Genomic DNA, 19,397 nt, shown 5'->3' on the forward strand with positions numbered 1-19,397 from the left:
TATTAGAGTCGGGTCGGGTTGACCCGAATCTTAGATGGCCAGTTTGGGCTACAGATAAATCGGCCCTGATCTTCGACTCCCCAGCCCAAAACGAACCCACCTGAACTGAAACTTAATTTAGACAAAATAAAATGGAAAACCCTAAACGCAGGAACCAGGGGGTTATTGACTCATCGGCTTTGCAGCTGTCTCCTAGTCCTCTCCATGAAGAGTTTTTGCCGGAGTTTTTGCATTATCATATTTCGGGCTGTGCATTGATTGGAATTCAGAATCCCATCTACCATTCCAGTTTTTACTTCTTCCAAAAGTTGGTGTGTTTTATCAATCAGCATTTTTTGTAGACCACCAATACGGTACCAGAGCTTCGATCCACTTCATTCAGTTCTTCACTTCTTTTTAAAAAGAATGGATTTCATATTAGCTATGCGAGTTAGATTGGATATTTCATTCTTTCCATGAAGAGTAGGGAGTGGGAGCAAGAATCAGATACACAATCTGAGAGACCCGACAGAATACCTGGTTGTAAACGAACAAGGATTGTGATTGAGAATTTATGGGAAGATAGAGCAGAGTCCAGTGATGGAGTGGGGCTGCAGATGACCCTCTTATTCTTCTCTAGCCGTGCCTACAGGTTTCGAGCCTCCAGTTTCTCCATTGCCCAATTTCATAGCTTTACTGACGGAGGGTCACGCGCTCGATCTTTTTATGACAGAGAGGTAATACGAAACCCGGAGGCTTGGCTAGCGAAGGTTGTTTGCACTCTATTTTTTCGATCGCATTCCCTGAATGGTTGCTTTGGTTATCTGAGTAGGAACTTGACCCCCTCAATCGCATTCGAGGTTATTAAGCGGTTTAAAGATCCAATACTGGGTTTGAAGTTTTTTGAGTTTAGTAGAGCACACCTAAGCATTAATCATAGTTTTAATACCTATGATTTGCTTATGAGGAATCTCTGTCAAATGGGTCTCCATGGTTCTGCAAAAATGGTGTTTGATTGTATGAGGTGTGATGGCATTTTGCCGGATAGTTCCGTTGTAGAACTATTGGTGTCTTCGTATGCTCAAATGGGAAAATTAGATTCTGCCAAAATTTTCCTTAATGAGGTTCACTGTTACGGTATTAAAGTGAGTCCTTTTGTATACAATAATTTGTTGAATTTGTTAGTCAAGCAGAACCAAGTAGACGAAGCTGTCCTACTATTTAGAGAGCACTTGGAACCATATTTTATTCCGGATGCTTACACTTTCAATATTATAATTAGAGGGTTGTGCAGAATAGGAGAAATCCATAAGGCTTTTGAGTTTTTCCAGAATATGGGAAATTTTGGTTGCTTTCCTGACATAGTTTCATACAATACGCTTATAAATGGGTTTTGTAGGGTTAATGAGATTAGTAAAGGGCATGATTTGCTTAAAGAAGTTCAGTCAGTGAAAGGGGTTGCCCCAGATGTTATTACCTACACATCAATTATATCAGGCTATTGCAAATTGGGTGATATGAAGGCAGCTTCTGGGCTTTTAGATGAGATGGTTGGTTCTGGAATCAAACCCAACGACTTCACTTTCAATGTCCTCATTCATGGTTTTGGTAAAGTTGGAGACATGATATCTGCTTTGGCCATGTATGAAAAAATGCTTCTTCTTGGCTGTCCACCAGACGTGGTTACACTGACTTCCCTAATTGATGGCTATTGCCGGGCAGGTGAAGTGAACCAGGGTTTGAAGCTCTGGGAGGAGATGAAAGTAAGAGGCCTGTCTCCGAATGTGTATACCTATGCTGTTCTTATCAATGCTCTTTGTAAGGAAAATAGAATACAGGAGGCGAGATTTTTTTTGAGGCACTTGAAATTGAGTGAGGTTGTTCCCAAAACATTTATATATAATCCTGTGATTGATGGGTTCTGCAAGGCTGGGAAGGTGGACGAGGCAAATGTGATAGTGGCTGAGATGCGGGAGAAGAAATGCAGCCCTGATAAAATAACATTTACCATTCTCATTATTGGCAACTGTATGCAAGGGAGAATGGTCGAAGCAATTAGCATTTTTTATAAGATGTTGGAAACCAACTGCATTCCAGATGAAATAACCATTAATTCTTTGATATCTTGCCTTCTGAAGGCTGGAATGCCTAATGAAGCCTCTCAAATCAAGCAAGCTGCGGTAGAGAACCTGAACCTGGGGTTGTTATCATTGAGAAATCCGCTTGTGAGAAAACCATCATGCGTGCCAATTGCTGTTTGATGAGGTCCATAATGATAGTGGACTAAGAATTTTTGGCCCGCAACGACTGGGAAGTGCTTTCTTCTTCTTTGCCAGATCACAAAAAGCAAGTGAAGGATGAGACGAGTAGACTAAGAGACGGTTAGTATATTTACAGTGACTCTATTTCTCAAGGCTTAATTGTAGCTAGCTATTGTTGTACTACCCATGTGTGTATGTTGAACCTGTGATTTCTCTCTTTTCTTTTCCATTTTTTTTTTTTTTTTTTGTAAACCCACAGTATCTCTGCATTATTCATTTGTTCTATTCTGTTGCGAGGTGCATGTTATGTACAGCAGAACTTTCTCCAGAACTGAGTTTGTTAATATTTCATAAGATTTTTTAGAGTGGACTGGACTTGGCAGTGTGGGAGATAGATGGTTTGAACTATCAAGCTCCTTTTTTCATTAGTTATTGATGTTTCTGTTGCTCATTTGGACTTTCAGGCCAATACTGATTCGAGTTCTTCACCAAAGGGTGTAAAGCTCACTGTCTGAATTCAACAACAATTTCTTTAAACACGCGGAGTAGAGGCAAAACCTTTTGAATTATGAATTTGAAAAATGATGGAAGAGGTGTGCTGAAGCCGATGTGGATGACGGTGAAGCATTGTGATGAGAAGTGCAGGATGCAAGACCATTAGGCAACAATATTCCTTGGATTGATTGCCCTTGTCCTCTCACTGTTTGTGATAAATTGTATGATTGGTGGTGATTGGGGGAGAGTTTCATAGGTTAGTGAGTTGAAGAATGCCGATGAGCATAGACCAAACGATAAGTCTGCTAACTCCCATGCTTTAATCTTTTGTGGTTTAAGAAAGGGAGGCTGGGGATTGGTAAAGGTTTCTGCTAATGTACATAGTTCATTTCATTTCGCTTTTTAAAATTATAAAATAAATATAAGGTTCGTTATTTTTGCTGAGCTGGTTTGATTCAGCTTGAGTGGGACCACTCTGGTTTGATCTGAACTTTAAAAGCATGACGATACTTTGGTACAGTTGCTATGGTGGCACCATCCAGATGAACAGAATTACAAAAGAGATGACTTACGAGGAAAAAAGAAAATCCCCAGCATTTCCTATTTGGGCAGGGCAGTAAATGAATGATATGTTCATAAAACAGATCTGATCCATATCAATCCACAGGTAATCTTTCTGATGTTTGCAGTTGGATCAAATACAAGTTGATGTGAATGATCGATTAAACTTGATGTGTGGATCTCTTATCATGAAGGTACCAGTGTATCTGATTTGTAAGTCAACTTTGGAGGGTTTTTTTGTTGACCGTCGTGGGCGGCGGCGGCTAGCAGGTAGCACGGTGATGCAGCTGCCGCCGTTTGAGACCGTTTTCAGTCGGTGCCAACTCAAACGCGTTAACTTTTGTCTTCTAATTAATTAGTTTTTAATTACTACAAGCTGTAAAATGGAAGTGGTGAGAAAGTAGCAGTGTTTCGTCTCTACCACGTGTTGTTTTGTTAGTAAATGGTATTGGGAACAGAAATAGGCTGCAGTTGAAAGTGTAGAATTTTATGAAATGCTCCCAATTCATTTATGTAATTAGGACTTCGACTTATGGAGGCTGCTTAGGGAAAAGTTTTGTCGTTGTCAAATTATGCCTTCTAGTTCTCCTTTCACGCGTTTTTACAAGTTTTATTGTAAAAAGAATTCCATTTTAGATTTAGAATATTGTATTCACAAATCAATAATGCTCCTTGACTTTGAATAATTCCGGGCCCACCTCCCTCACCTACTACTCTCTTCTTCCTCACAGCATAAGATTCCTCTGCCTCTCTCAACTCTGTGTCTAATATGTGATTAGTGATATCTCATCTTATTATATGTAATCAAGCAAACAATTATGACTTTTTATGTAATTAAAAAGAAAAAAACAAGTGTTTAAATCTTACTATAGTCCCAAAATTTAACATTTTATTAGTGTTTAAATGAGAGTAAAAAAATGTAAAATAGGAAGTGGGTGGGCGTATAAGTAATAAGATGGTTGGAATACGCACGTGGATAGAGCATGGTGTGATACAGGGTGTCAAGTAGATGTACAGTAGAGTAGAGGATATTATTTTATTTGCGAAGGCGAGGCGGTGTGGGCCTTTGCGTGGAAATCCAAATACATTTGCCTTTTCATTTGCATTTTGTTCCATGGTAATCTATTCTAATGGTTGTGTAGATTCCATTCCATTATCAAGCAGGAAGTAGAAAGTGGAAAGGCAGAGTGCAGAGAGGGGATCTGTGGAAGCCGATGGCAGTGAAGAAGATGAAGTGGAGATCCATATTCTCGAGCTGTTGCGAGGTGGAACTGGAGGTGAAGAAAGTAGTGGCGAAGCCGAGTTCGTTCCAGAGGATTTCCCAAGTGGATTTCGGAAATCTGTCGGAGGATCTCTCCATCTCTCTGGCTGGATCTGACATACACGCCTTCACCTTCGCCGAGTTGAAGCTAATTTCCCAGAGCTTTTCCTCCTCTAACTTCCTCGGAGAAGGTGGGTTCGGCCCCGTCTACAAGGGCTTCGTCGATGACAATCTCAGGCCCGCCTTGCCCGCTCAGCCCGTCGCTATTAAACTCCTCGATTTGGATGGCACCCAAGGCCACAGGGAGTGGCTGGTAACTAATCCTTACAATCTCCATCTCCTTGTTACTTAATTCATTCTGTTCACCGTTTGTGTTTGTGTTTATGCTTGTGTGACAGACGGAGGTGATTTTTCTTGGGCAACTCAAGCACGCCCACCTTGTGAAGCTCATTGGGTACTGCTGCGAAGACGAGCATAGGCTGCTTGTGTATGAGTATATGCCCAGAGGAAGCTTGGAGAATCAACTTTTCAAAAGTAAACCAACCTGGCACTTCATTTATACTCCCCCTTCTCCCTTCCCCTAAAGCTGTTACATTTAATTCTAATCGAAATCCCATCTCTTTGTTAGAATATTCAATCCCATTGCCGTGGTCCACCAGAATGAAGATCGCTCTTGGAGCTGCACAGGGTCTGGCATTTCTCCATGGAGCAGAAAAGCCAGTCATTTATCGGGATTTCAAAGCCTCAAACATTCTGTTGGATTCTGTAAGCATCTTGTTCTGTTCTGATACAGAGATGGGCTCTCAATTTGTATTAATTGAATTGGAATAATGTTGTTTGCACTGCAGGATTACACCGCGAAGCTGTCTGATTTTGGGTTGGCAAAGGATGGTCCAGAAGGAGACAACACACACGTCTCCACCCGAGTTATGGGGACGCACGGATATGCTGCGCCGGAGTATATAATGACTGGTATGGCTATTTGAACTTGAACTTGGTGGCAATGGCAATGGCAATTTAACGATGAAGGGATTGAAGTAAGTAATTTGATTTTCAGGGCATTTGACGGCGATGAGTGATGTGTATAGCTTCGGAGTAGTGCTTTTGGAGCTGCTGACAGGGCGGAGGTCGGTGGAGAAGAGCAGCCGCCGCAGGCAGCAGAACTTGGCAGAGTGGGCAAGGCCGTTGCTGAACGATCACAGAAGACTCGGCCGAATAATAGACCCCAGACTGGAAGGCCAATACTCGGAAATGGGAGCTCAAAAGGCAGCCGCATTGGCTTACCAGTGCTTGAGCCACCGCCCCAAGCAGAGGCCCACAATGAGCGCCGTGGTCAAGGTATTAGAGCCGCTCAAGGATTTCGACGACAACATTTCTTCAGCCACCTTCGTTTACACGGTCCAATCCGAACAAGAAACCACTACTGGGAAAGTGTGAACAAGAAACCGCTACTTGCGTCGTCAAATCATCAACACCCTTAGCCTTACCCAACTGTAGATACGGAGGATTTCTATTTACTTAAAGCTGGTTCGTTTTTGTTTGAAATTAAAATCTTCCATAATTGATTTCATTGCCAGGAAAACACTTGCTTTAATTTCCTCCTAATCACGCGGATCTGTTGCATTAATTATTTGAGTCCATTTTTAAACAAGAAAATGACCCCTTAATTTAACAATTCCCTCATTGAATTTTAATGTGTCCACATCTCGACAAATACAGCTAGCCAGTTTTCTTTTGACTTTGAAAAAATTATTCTTATTCTTAAGGGGAGCGGAGATGAGTATGACTTCCATTTCCACTCCCATCGCCTTATTGGGTTGTTATTAGCTATCCCGTCTTAAATCTTAAATAACTTTTTCTCTTCAGTCTTACTCAAACTCATTTCTAATGCCATTTGGACATCAATGTTATTGTTGGATTTCTAAACATTTTATACTTTATATCTGTTAAAGGTATGGTTGATTATAGAATTCTACTCCTATATTTTTTTTTTCTAATAAAATAAAGGTATGAATAGAGATTTCATCCTCTAATTTCAATAGAGATTTGAACCTCTAAAATAAGTAGATGTTTTTGACTCGCATTGGCTTCTTATAATTTAAATAGTATGGTTAATCAACTTCTCCATTGCTCCAATAGCTTCGATATAAAGTATATGTTTTATGTTTCTTTTTTTTTTTACTTATTTATCAATTAGCAAAAAAGAATATACATAATATCTTTGTCACCTAATTTAAAACTGTCATGTGTCATGAGCCAAGTCTAATAAGCAAATTAAATGTAACAGCATTATTCAATTAATGGTTAATTTTAAGTTGGAATAATTTATAACCTATTTTTCAATTATTTGGTGCTAAAGTGTCTCTTTTAAAACTTCAAAATTAAATATAAATCAAACTCAAACTTCAAATACCAAAAGTATTTTATAACCATTTTGTTTTTTTGTTTTCAAACTTTGAGAATTGAACTTGTAAACACTACTTCCACCCACATATTTATTTGCTTAGCATCTTACTTTTGAAATTGCATTTTGAGAACTAACGAGATGTAGTTTTCAAAAGCTTGTTTTTGTTTTTGAAATTTGCCCTAAGTTTAAATGTCTTTTGAGAAATGTGAAAAAAAATCGTTTTTGGCCTTTAATCCAATTGTGACTTGGTGTTGTTTTCTCCCCAAATTAGATAATTACAAAGTGAATGCTCTCTTGATTAGTCTAGTTCAGATTCGAAATCACTACTTTTTTAATTGAGCTATTTACATGTTATATTTAAAAAAAAAAACAAAAACAGTTAACGTTTTTTAAATTGCATACTAAATTAATGCTATTAAGTGAAAATCTTCTAAATTATTTTTTAGTGTGTTGTAATATGTCGTAAATTTGTATTTGTTTGTATTGTAGAAATCTGCTTCATGACATGCATTTTGTTTCAGCAACAAAAGGTTTTAACAAGTTTGGTTGATCGAAAAATTGTGATTTTGCGCTAGGTTTTGAAGCATCATTTTAATTGGGAAGTAGAATTAACGATTAAGAGTTCATCTTACTTTGGAGTGCGATCCATAATATTCTCTTAGACTTATTTTAGTGTGTGTTGCACAAATAAGTTTTCATCAATTAAATGATGATAAAAGAAAGTTTTATGATCGAGAAACAAATTGTAATGTTTTGTATTAGATTGTGCGAGGTGGAGGCGGGGTGTATGGTTTGTGGCTCGAAAGTGGAACCAAATTAAATGTGGCTGACAATGTCAACACAACTCTCCATCGCTCCTATTCTTAGAATTTGGTGGGAAATTTGGAGAATCACCTATTTTCCAACGCGAATGCGAATTCGAACGCCAACAATGACCCAACTTCCTTCATTCCCAATCCCAAGGAAGCGGAAAAAAAGGTTTGCCCAACACACTCACAGAAGAGACAACCACGCAATTCTTCGAACAGCGGCTGGTTTCTATCCGGAGCTATTCCATTTTCCGTTCCGGCTCTGCAATGGCCGCTGTTCGACTTCTCTTCCTCTTCCTCTTCCTCGGTCGCCTTCCGGCCTCCTCTCCCCTCTCCGAAAACGAGGCCCTCCTCAAGCTCAAGCAATCCTTCACCCACGCCGAATCCCTAAATTCCTGGAACTCCGACTCCGTCCCCTGCGCCGCTCGATGGACCGGCATCATGTGCAACAGGGGCGTCATCACCGGCCTCCACCTCACCGGCCTCCAGCTCTCCGGCAAGATCGACGTCCACGCTCTCCTCGAGCTCCGTAGTCTCCGAACCATCAGCCTGGTCAACAACAGCTTCTCCGGCCCCATTCCGGAGTTCAACAAACTCGGCGTTCTCAAGTCCCTCCTTCTAACCGGGAACGACTTTTCCGGAGCCATCCCCAGCGATTTCTTCTCCGCCCTCACCTCCCTCAAGAAGGTATGGCTCAACGCCAACAAATTCTCCGGAAACATACCGCACTCTCTGGCGCAGCTGTCCCATCTAATCGAGCTCCACTTGGAAGGCAACCAATTCTCGGGCCCCATTCCCGACTTGAAGCAGACCTCCATATCCTCCCTGGATTTATCCAACAACAAGCTGGTGGGGCAAATACCCGAGAGCCTGTCCAAGTTCGAAGCAAAGGCATTTGGGGGGAACGAGGGCCTGTGCGGGAAGCCACTCCCCAAATCTTGCGAAGAAGGTGAAAAACCACCTCCTTCTCCTCCGGGGGAGTCGCAGGGCAACGTGTCGAAATTAGTGGTGGCGTCGTTGATAGCGATCGTGGTGTTTCTGATGGTGTTTATATTTCTGAGCGCGTCGAAGCGAAAGGAGGATGAGTTCAGCGTGCTGGGGAGAGAGCAGATGGAGGAGGTGGTGGAGGTGCACGTGCCGAGCTCTTCGCACGAGCGGACGAGCAGAAGGGGCGGGGACTCGAAGAGAGGGTCGTCGCAGCAGGGGAAGGGGGGGATGAGCGATCTTGTGGTGGTGAATGAGGAGAAGGGTTCGTTTGGGTTGGCGGATTTGATGAAGGCTGCGGCGGAGGTGCTGGGGAACGGTGGGTTGGGCTCCGCGTACAAGGCGGTGATGTCCAACGGGCTGTCGGTGGTGGTCAAGAGAATGAGGGAAATGAACAAGCTGGGGAAGGATGGGTTCGATGCGGAGATGAGGCGCATGGGGAGGCTGCGCCATCAGAATATATTGACGCCTTTGGCCTACCATTACAGGAGAGAGGAGAAGCTGATGGTGTCGGAGTACATTCCAAAAGGCAGTCTCTTGTATGTGCTGCATGGTGAGACAATACCAAAATATTCCTAGGCTAGGCTCCTTAATTAATTAATTAATTAGATATTAAATAGTTTTCTGAATTTGATATCCACCAGGGGACCGCGGAGCCTGCCATGCTGAGCTGAACTGGGCGACCCGGTTGAGGATTGTGCAGGGGATCGCGAGGGGAATGGGGTTCCTCCACTCGGAATTCGCCACGTACGATCTGCCGCACGGGAATCTCAAGTCCAGCAACGTTCTTCTAAGCGACAACTACGAGCCCCTTCTGAGCGACTACGCGTTTCATCCCCTGATCAACCCCAACAATGCCACCACCGCAATGTTTGCGTACAGATCCCCGGAGTACACGCAATACCAGGAAGTTTCTCCAAAGTCTGATGTTTATTGCCTTGGCATTATCATTCTCGAAATTCTGACCAGCAAATTTCCTTCTCAATATCTTAGCAATGGCAAGGGTGGCACGGATGTGGTGCAGTGGGTCTCCTCCGCAGTTTCCGAGAAGAGGGAGGCCGAACTCATCGACCCAGAGATCGCAAACGACACCGCTGCACTCGATCGGATGGTGGAGCTCCTCAGAATCGGCGCAGATTGCACCAACAGCAATCCTAAGCAACGGCCAGAAATGAAGGAAGCCATTAGGAGAATAGGAGAAATATAAATATAATTAAGGAGGAGAGAGAGAGAGAGAGAGGACAAAGCAATGTTAATTAAGCTGCAAATACTTTTTTTTTTTAACAAAAAGAAAATTTTAAAAACAGAAAAAACAAACAAAAAAAAAGAACTAATGTTGTTGTAGAGGGATAGTTTTGATTGGAATCTGTGAGTAAGTAGGGAAGCGATGGAGCAGGAGGGTAGGAGGAGAGGTTTGTGAGCGCGTCTCAATCCCCTGCCGGCCGCCGCCACATCACTATCACATATCTTCGGCTCCGCCTGTTACCTGTAACATTATTTATGTATATCACATCATCAGTTCACTACCTCTGTATTTTTTACATGTAAATGAACCTCTGGGGGGTTGGGATTTGTTAATTAGTTCCTTTTTTTTTTCTCTTTATTCGTTTCTTCAACCTAATAGAAAACAATCACTTTTGATTTCGCAGTTTGGTAGTATATTCTTCCCACTTTAACTCCATAAAAGAAAAGAAAAAAACAAAACCAAACCCTTCATCTTCGTTATCTCACTAAAACCCACTTTTTAATTCGCAAGCTGCCAAGAAATTACTTGGTTTGTTTAGTAGGTTGAGTTAAACTCATGATCTTTTAGTCTCATACAAGTGTCTTAATAAATTCAAATTGGCACTAAAATATTAGTTAATAATTATCTCATCACTAACAATATTTTGGATTTTAGTAACATTTAGAGACGCCACGAAAGGATTTCCTGAACATCTACAAAAGGGTATTCGTGACGGAGATTACAAAAATATATTTAATGACATTTAGAAAAAAGTTCACAAAAAATGGATATCATGGTTTGATAGTATATTCTCTCCCCCGTTAATTACTATCATGTGTGTTTATTTATTTTCCTATTTATTATTATTTACATCTTTACTTGCTTCTTTCCTTCTCATTTTTTTACTGAATTTTTCTCCCTTCGCATAGAATTTTTTCATTCTTTTTTTTATAGAATGTTTGAACTTTAAAGATTTGTACTTCACCGGCCGACTTTCCTATCTATTTTTTATTTTTCTTATTTTTTATTACTTTTTTTTATCTATTACATTCTAATTATTTTATATATTTTTCATTTTTTTTGGTGTATTCATTCCCATGCGAAAGACTAAATCTGTTTATTTCTTTATAATTTTTTTAATTCATCATTTTTATGAATTTTGATTAAATAATTATAAATACACTTTTATTTTTGTCATTTTGAGTTAAAGTATTGTTAAACTTAACTTTAAAATTTTGTTTCAAATCAATGGCTAGCCCAAAATATATAATTCAATAAAATGTAGCTTTCAAATAAATTCATGACATATTTTTTAATATATGTAAATTAATTATTCATGTTTTTGTGACGCCCGAGTAGAGAGGAGGGGAATCGATACCACATTCTAATAGGAGGGATTCTGAGATCATGGGAGAAGAATGATCAAGAAATGCTTAAAAAAATTGATAGTGAGTTGGATGACCTCCCAGTTGCTTTGCTAGGAAGCATGTGAGTGAGGATTTATTTTAGAAATCTACCATTTAAAATAGAGAAGAATATATAAAATTATTCAAATACAGATTTTATTGATTTGGAGGAAAAGAAAAAGTGAAATAATAGTAGCCTTAAGAAAAGAAAGTGAAAATACTAAAAAAAGAAAAAAAAAAGTGAGACGATATCGCCTAAGGTATAGGTCGTTCAACGTGATTCTGAATTGTTAAAATTGTTATGGTTGTAGCATATTTTCTTGGGGCTGAATAAATTTTTACATGCAGAAGTAGTTTTATACTTCGGATTACCATTATGTTGCAACTCGAGTTACAGTCAACCATAACTATTAGCGTTCATCATCATCATCAGAATGTTTAAATATATTTATGCGTAACCATAGGAATTCATATGGTCTGTACAATATTGAAAAAAAAAGATGAACTTTCCACCGTACTAATTAGACTAGATGAAAATCAGACACTCGAACTCTTTGGAGCCACTTCTTCAAACCCCTACTGCTCAACGGCGGACGAACAGCCTCCTGAGGCCATGGGTGGTTTACCAGACACAGCGATTTATTATGGGATGGGACTAAATTTGTGCAAACAAAATTTCGTTCCATGTATCGGGAACGCCTGGTAGGCACCAGTGGAGGCAATCTTGAACACCAGCTTTGGCTGTTATGCTGTATTTAGATATATGAGCCTCATCCCTAAGCTGCGAAAGGGCTGTTATGTCCAAAAGCTTAACCCCCGTCCCCTTCACTGCACCTGCAGCACTTTCATCACTAGATTCATCTTGTAATACTTCCTTCCCTACAGACATGGGTCTCGTGTTGTCACAACTTCCTCCTGTATTCCAATCTCCACCCACAAAGTGCCTCGGTGAAATTGTTCGATAAAAAACTTTCAAACCTGGGTACTTTGGCAGCTGAGAGTTCACCCAGTTGACGATACTATAGATGGTTAAATTCTTGGCACTCCAAATCATTGCAAGTTTCCTGTCAATGTTTGGTTTACCACCCACGTGCATCACCCAGCGGTTGGCCTTGAGCTTTCCCCGATTCCAATGGTGCCCTGTGTTTAGAACCAACACGTCAATTTTGTTAATATATTGCTGTAAGAATGCAGGTGGCCGATCAAGATGCATGGCATAATCAGTGTTTTGATCTCTTATATCCAAGGGCTCCACATCGCAGAGGCTAGCTGACCAGTAGTAGAGTATTGTAGTATTGGTGCTTGGGAATCGATATGCCCACCCATTAGGGCGTGTATTACCAGGAGCCAAGACCAGGCCAAATTCCTTCCCCACATCTACGAAAAGCTGCTCTTCACCACCTGTGACCATGCACATTAGGGACTGGAATTGCTGGCGGCCCAAAGAGTCTCCAACAAAAGCTAGAGTTTTGTCTTGCATCCTGGGTGCATAGAATAATATTATATAATATGGTCACAACTATCTATTACTAACATGATAGGAGAAGAAATAAAAAGTGATAAAGAAAAAAAATGGAACAAAATATTATCAACAATATCTTAACCTTTGCGATAACCCTTTTTTTTCCTGTGTAACTTATTATATGTCAAGGCTTGAAAATTCAAGTGTATAATGCAAATAACTACTAGGTTCTACCCTTGATGTGGAACAGAGATAACCATCGCTCGTTAGCAAGCCAGCTTTAGAGTTCACATAGGTTGATTTACAAAGTAACATTTTATGTGGAGAACTATCACCCCTTTTTTTTGCACGAGTACTCGAGCAAATAACCTCCAAAGAGATTTATAGCCAGCAGAAATATGTAGTCAGGGGAAGGTGCACCGTGGATTGGTTGAATTGGAAAATAGTTAACTAACCTCAACCTAAGTGGTGTAAGAAATAGTGCAAAGTTTCTCGAAAGGAGAATACCTTTTCAGGAACTCGGAACCTTTGAATCTTTCCATTTCACAGCCTTTTGGCTGCCATCTAAGTTTTTCATAGGCAAAATCTGTACGTTGGGTCAAACGGCAAGCCCACATTCCAGAGAGCCATTGCTTGCAGCCAAATCCAGAATACAGAGGCTGCTTCTCATCTACAACCCATTTTCCTTTTGCATAATTGCAGGCTGAATTCATTAGATAAATTATGAAAACCATAAGTACATAAAACCTATTGAACCCAAGGTATGGATGAAGTAAATCTTAGACAATAGCAAGTAAAACGTAAAATTTATACTCTTATCACTAATTTAATCAAAGGCTTTAAAACTAGGGTAAGACCATACCATTGTTTATAAATTATAAGAATGGAACAGCGGTGGAAAAAACTGACACAACAGAAGCCTGTGATAGTGATCATGTAGCTTACGAGTATATTAATTAAACAACAGCAAAGGAAACTCTCCTAGGTGCATTCTCTATTTCCCTCAACTTTTTGTTAGCTGATTAGTCTCATTACTGGATTGCATGTGCCAGGTGGTCTATAACCTCCCATCGTATCATGCTAGAAGTCTCTTTTGGAGGGCATTGGAGACTCTGGTTTATGTCAAGGCCGATGGTGTATAGGAGGAGATTTTAATGTAACCAGATGGACCTTTGTAAAGTCGTTGGGAGGAAAAATTACGAGGCACTTCAACAAACTTTGTTGAAGCTTTTACTTGATCAAAGCTTTAGAGAAAATCCTATCATGTGCCTGCTGGACAGATATTTGGTTTCAAAGGATTAGATGGCTTCTTCCATAAATCCGAGGATAATGAGGAAACCAAGGGACACATCAGAGTACTTTCCTTTATTGTTGGAGACGGGGTCTTTCATGTGGGGATCCACTCCTTTCAGATTCAAGAATGGTTGGTTGGAATGTCCTACTTTTCTAAGGACCTCAAATTTTGGCAGCAGGAGATCAGCTTAGTAGGTACGAGGGTTTTTCTGTTTGTACACAAGCTGAAGGAGTAATCGCAGAACCTGAAATGAAAAACGTGGAATAAGGAGACTTTTGGCAACTTGGAAACAAACTAGAAGAGAAGGTATTGAGTAGGCTTTTATTTAATTGATTACAAAGAAGAAAACTCAACTATAACGCAGGAAGATTATGAGCAGAGAAGATTTTTGAGGATACAACTGGATATCTGTTACAAAGATGATCAACTTGGCAGACGCAAGATGAGGTGGCTCCAGCAGGGAGATGAGAATTTCTCCTTTTTTACCCAATTGGGTACAGCTAGGAGGAAAAAAAATCTGGTTGCTGAACTGGTTAATTATCAAGGAAATTTTATTCTTGGAATGGAGGCTGAAAATACATCATTTCTCCAGCAACTTTACTCCAGAAAATAAAAATAAATAAATAAACAAATAAAAAGGTAGAAGAATGACAATTGAAGGCTTGAACTGGGCTCCTATTAACTTAGCAACGGGGAATTCCTATCTATTTGACATGGAAGTTGGCAACACTTCAACACTTCAACATGGTGTACCCTTTTCACTCTCTCTTGTAATTATAACTATTAATACCAATTGGGGAGCCGTATTCTCCTTTGGTTTCCTTTTGTATTTTTTATATCCTCAGTGAAAAGCTTATTTCTAATTTTTTTTTAACAAGATATAAATTTCTCATTAATTAATGAAAAGGAACAAAAATAGTTCAACGGATACGATCTCCCAATAAGAGGGAGGGAGAGAAAAACTAAAGAGAAGAAAAAAGAAAGCAAGAACCCGAAGAGGGAAATACAACCCCAAATAAGAAGAAAGATAAAAACAAACAAGAACATGGAATGAAAGCTTTAGAAAAATCCAGATCTTCAAGCAGAATAAAGCTCCCACTTGCATGGAACCAGTCATTGAAAGACTTTAATGAACTTTAACCTCAGGACCCACTTCTAAATCAACTTCATGTTACAAGGTCATGTAATACTGAAACTTCTAACTCGTTCAGCTTCAAACTCCAAACTTTCTTCTAAAAAAACTTATAAGCAAAAGGTCCTTACTTTGTCAAAACCATTCTAACTTCGAGATAAGAAAAGCTGACCAAGCAATAAGATGAATGGAGCATCCTATTCTAAAAACAGCTCTTCATGATGCAAAAATCAATATACCATAACCCATTTTATGTCAGTTCACTCAAAAGTCTGATTTATTTGTACTACAAAAATATACATAAAACACCAGATTATGCAAGGGATATTTGCTGCCAGCAGTCTGCCACATCATCAAAAAAACATTTACAATAATATGGATCTTTGAAGCACCCAAGGGACAACCCAGTTGGCAAAGGCTTGGGGTCTTTTGGCTTAGAGGTCTCAAATTTGAGCCTTCTGGTGAGCTTAATACCAAAAACTCTTGATGTTTCCCAGGTCCAGGCCTTGGGATGAGCATGGGTGCCCCTCAGCATAGAGGTGCAAAGCTCCGACTCCCAGTTATCAAGAAAAAAAATATAATATGGATCTTTGAATTAATAATTCTTATATTGCATGAACTGCATGAAATTCAACAAAGTTTTTCTTTGACATCCATGGTATCCAAGCCCACCCAACAATATTCACACTCTCTAACTCCAACTCCATGAGATAATAGAGATGTTGAGGTCTGAACTTAGGATTTTGAGCACAACTCTCACCTAAAACCTTTCTTTTTGAAGGTACCGAGCTTCCATTGAGAAAAAATGAAAGAATAAAAAGTGACATACAAAAAGCCGGAGGAGTCCACTAAACCCAAAAGGGCTACAATCCAACAAAATAAGATCTAATGGATAATTATAAAAGTCCAAAACCACCTAAGCCGTTGGTGGACCAAGGGTGCTGCTTGGGGGCTAGGTTTAATGCATTTTTTGCAGAAAGGATCTTATGATCTGACACCACTCTTTTTCCTGGTTTATATATGACACCACAACGTGATCTGTCTAGATTCTATTGATCAAAATGTCTATATAACATAAGGGATACAGAGTGGCAAATAGTAAAGAGGAAATACATTGCGCACCTTGATCCCTTTCCAATTTTTCATCTACTTTGCTGACGTTGTAGGCAATTGGCAAAACTGAATCAACACTTTGTTTTCCTTGTCTTGAATAATTTTCTTCAACTACCTGTTTTATTTTTTCATCAACTTCTAATAGTTTTGGTTTCGAAACCTCTTTCTTTCTCAGAGCCTCTACACCTTCTTCTACCACGATTTGGTTGCGTATTGTTTCATCTTCTATCATTTCTTTTGGACTTCCTGAACTTCCATCAGTTCTTAGTTCCACTATTTGTTTGTGTGTAGCTCCTCTGGAACCCACAGCAATTCCTGCACGGAAAATTAACACTCAGAAACTTTAATTGAAGTAGTAAAAAATTTACAACATTCAGATGAAACAAATACGTATAAAATGCTATTAATAACAAGAGCTTAAATATATCTACAGAAAAGAAGGCTTCAAGACCAAAGAACAAACATTTAAGAACTTAAGGCCATGCACCACCACCGAATGACGAAGAAATGTCTGGTTGATATGCCCAGCCAAAAGTATGGAGATTGGTTGTTACCATTCAAACATAATATTACCACAAATAAAAAGAAAGAAGAATTGATACTATCAAATTAGCTAAAAGGAAAATCGAAACAAATCTAAAAAGCCATCTCGTTGGTACAGATAAAAATAAATTGGAATATGTTGGAAACAAAAATGTTAATCAACATTGAGGTAAAAACCAATACTTTTATTCTGGAAAGATGTTGTGTCCTCATCATTTGAATAACTGTGAGAAAAAGCCCTACCAACTTCTTGGTTATTTACAGTGTTTTTATCTTCAAATGAGGGAATGTATTCATCAGCATGTCCTTGTTGCTCCAAATGAGATGCACTAACTAATGTACCTGCCAGACTATCTGCAATACAAAAGAAAATCAAGAAGCACGAATATGTACCTAAAGTACAAAGGTGCAAATTGTACTAAGATTCCTTTTCAGGTCGTGGTTCAAACCATGATTGCAATATATTTAAGACATAAACATCCCACAAATTTTCCATGTTTGGATCATGTTGTCCTACAGAGGTGTGCATAAATCAGCCTAACACTCATGCTAATCAAACATATACATATGCTGAAAACATGGCTGGTTTTCTAAAAAATTCCAGGTAACAGAGAAATAGCTAATAAGTCTCAAAAGGATAAACATGCTGAATTCCTCATCCACTTGGATGAACAGCCATTCTTGGGAGTTCCATAAAAATCATGCAAGACTTGCTTGGGAGAGAGAATATTGTGCAATGGCTTGGATTGCTGCGTTATAATTATCTGAAACTTCAACTCCATATATGACTTTTTTTTCATTTTTTGGCCCCATGAATTAGCTTAATGGGAAGGAAAATTTAGACGCCATTACCTGAAGAAAATTGCAGCCGAGTTTGAGGTGGAGGAAAGGTACTGAGAAGTGGAGTTTTCTCCCATGTCAACATAATAATAACCATGCACATCAAGGCAATGGTTACCAGAGATAACTCCTTACCCCTCAATCCATAAAAACTCTTTTTCATCCTATATCCGAGTAGCATGCGTGTTAATAGTTTATCAAAATGTTGAGAGAAGAATGAGTCACTAGAAAAAGGAGGGAAAAAAAAGAGCACATAGACAACAGAATAATAATAGTTGTTCAAGTAGCAACAACACGCAGACCGCTAGCTACTGTACATCAAGAATACATGAAACTTGTACGTTTGAAACACTCGCTGAGCGCATAACATTTTCTGTTTCTGACAAAAGGGCCGACGAATAGCAGTGGGATGGCCAATAATTGCATTGTAAAGGATTTTGGCTGTGTAGATAACTACATATCAGTGCTCATTCCCATAGATAACGATGATTAAAGGTTTAAATAAAAATTGAAGTTGCTTCACTCGAATTTTAATGGAGAAAATTTACAGCATGATTTAAGTAATCAATCCTATAAAAAATGATTTTAGTAAAAAACAGTAAAGCGGTTGAGCCGGAAACGAAACTAATATCCTCGCTAAAAGCAGAAAAAATTGGAACAGAACAGGAAAAATGTTAGAAGAATGTAGGAATTTCAGGCTCGGACAGGAAGATCCTCGATATAACAGAGAGAAAGGATGGAACTTTGTGCGAGTGGCCAACCGACAAGTGTAGTGCGAAAAACATGGAAACAATGGGAAAATCATCTTCCAAGATACACAAGGTGAGAAGATTAATACCTTACAGGTAAGATATCAAGGCTGCAGTAGAGACGATCTGCAGAAAACAAAGGTAGTTAAGAAGAAGAACCTCTAATAGGTGGTTGCGGCTGCGAAGGACGGATCAGGAAGCGAGAATAGCAAGCGTCGAATTACAATAAATGGGTAGAACTGGACGATATGAAGAAAAATAAGCAGAAAAACGATGAACTGAGAGAACAGGAGGGAGGAGCAGAGAGCCAAAAATAGAAATGTGAAGGAAAAAAATAAAGCTATTGAGAGGGCGGGCGTGGGAGTTCCGTCGCTGAACGGAGAATGCAATGTCAGTTCTTTTTCCCCCTTTCTTAACTTTCGGGTTCTTAACTTTCGGGAACAGAATGCAATGTTTATTTTTCTTTTCATACTATAGTGGTATTTTTTCTATGTGGTCTCCATCATTTTAAAAAAGGATTATTTTAGCGTATATTTACAAAATTTAAAACAAATTCTATACTGAAAATTCTTTAATATAAAATCATTGTTACATTCTAATCAAAATATATTGAATATAGGGTCTTATTGAAACTGTGTATAAAAAATATAATTAAAGAACCTAAATATAATTTTTAAAGACTACAAATATCAAAATGAGACAAATACTAAAATGAACCAAATTTAAAGTATAGATAACAAAATAAGTCTTTTGAAAATACAATAATCAAAACGAACCAAAACTTAAAATAAAATAACTAGAATGAAGGTTTGTGGACTAAAATGAACTAAAATAGATCAAAATGAATGAACATTTTTAAATGACACTTAATCAATA

General features: G+C 39.1%; 4 protein-coding genes across 7 annotated transcripts; 3 read left to right on the forward strand and 1 right to left on the reverse strand.

The window, feature by feature from the left end:
• The first annotated feature begins 129 nt into the window (after window positions 1-129).
• Window positions 130-3,179, forward strand: LOC111021880 (Pentatricopeptide repeat (PPR) superfamily protein). The gene is made up of 2 exons (XM_022298992.2): window positions 130-2,360; window positions 2,705-3,179. Exon 1 carries the CDS (start codon window positions 456-458, stop codon window positions 2,238-2,240), a length of 1,785 nt encoding a protein of 594 aa, XP_022154684.1. The 5' UTR covers window positions 130-455; the 3' UTR covers window positions 2,241-2,360; window positions 2,705-3,179.
• A 1,031-nt stretch (window positions 3,180-4,210) lies between these two features.
• Window positions 4,211-6,184, forward strand: LOC111021881 (EPD1-interacting receptor-like cytoplasmic serine/threonine-protein kinase 5A). The gene is given in 6 exon segments (XM_022298993.2): window positions 4,211-4,870; window positions 4,956-5,091; window positions 5,186-5,322; window positions 5,406-5,529; window positions 5,615-5,647; window positions 5,650-6,184. Coding segments are annotated over 6 exon segments (1,179 nt in total). The 5' UTR covers window positions 4,211-4,510; the 3' UTR covers window positions 6,039-6,184.
• Window positions 6,185-7,737: 1,553 nt separating this feature from the next.
• LOC111021864 (pollen receptor-like kinase 3) lies at window positions 7,738-10,380 on the forward strand. Its single transcript, XM_022298968.2, has 2 exons — window positions 7,738-9,310; window positions 9,402-10,380. Exons 1-2 carry the CDS (start codon window positions 8,041-8,043, stop codon window positions 9,962-9,964), a joined length of 1,833 nt encoding a protein of 610 aa, XP_022154660.2. The 5' UTR covers window positions 7,738-8,040; the 3' UTR covers window positions 9,965-10,380.
• Window positions 10,381-11,814: 1,434 nt separating this feature from the next.
• On the reverse strand, window positions 11,815-18,965 carry LOC111021862 (protein trichome birefringence-like 16). Of its 4 annotated transcripts, XM_022298963.2 has the most exons (6): window positions 18,611-18,965; window positions 17,785-17,936; window positions 17,116-17,286; window positions 16,399-16,704; window positions 13,358-13,553; window positions 11,815-12,869 (listed from the first exon to the last, which is right to left on the reverse strand). In XM_022298963.2, the coding sequence occupies exons 2-6, from the start codon at window positions 17,933-17,935 to the stop codon at window positions 12,044-12,046; spliced, it is 1,650 nt and encodes a 549-aa protein (XP_022154655.1). In that variant the 5' UTR covers window position 17,936; window positions 18,611-18,965; the 3' UTR covers window positions 11,815-12,043. The 4 variants fall into 4 exon arrangements, with proteins under 4 accessions (XP_022154655.1, XP_022154657.1, XP_087983867.1 ...); XM_022298965.2 differs by lacking the exon at window positions 18,611-18,965 and having other exon boundaries at window positions 17,176-17,286; XM_088127741.1 differs by lacking the exons at window positions 17,116-17,286; window positions 18,611-18,965.
• Window positions 18,966-19,397: the final 432 nt, after the last annotated feature.

The sequence above is a fragment of the Momordica charantia genome, assembly GCF_013281855.1.
Source record: "Momordica charantia cultivar OHB3-1 chromosome 8 unlocalized genomic scaffold, Mcharantia_2.0 BLBB01000008.1, whole genome shotgun sequence".
Classification (NCBI taxonomy): Eukaryota; Viridiplantae; Streptophyta; class Magnoliopsida; order Cucurbitales; family Cucurbitaceae; genus Momordica; species Momordica charantia.

Excerpts from the sequence above, each read along its gene's own strand:
- LOC111021880 (XM_022298992.2), top strand. The coding sequence starts at position 456 with ATGAAGAGTAGGGAGTGGGAGCAAGAATCAGATACACAATCTGAGAGA.
- LOC111021862 (XM_022298963.2), bottom strand. The coding sequence starts at position 17,935 with ATGAAAAAGAGTTTTTATGGATTGAGGGGTAAGGAGTTATCTCTGGTA. Across the intron at positions 16,705-17,115 it reads AACATCTTTCCAGAATAAAA|GAATTGCTGTGGGTTCCAGA; the intron begins GTATTGGTTTTT and ends TTTTCCGTGCAG. Across the intron at positions 12,870-13,357 it reads GGTTCCGAGTTCCTGAAAAG|GATGCAAGACAAAACTCTAG; the intron begins GTATTCTCCTTT and ends CTATGCACCCAG.
- LOC111021864 (XM_022298968.2), top strand. The coding sequence starts at position 8,041 with ATGGCCGCTGTTCGACTTCTCTTCCTCTTCCTCTTCCTCGGTCGCCTT. Across the intron at positions 9,311-9,401 it reads TCTCTTGTATGTGCTGCATG|GGGACCGCGGAGCCTGCCAT; the intron begins GTGAGACAATAC and ends GATATCCACCAG.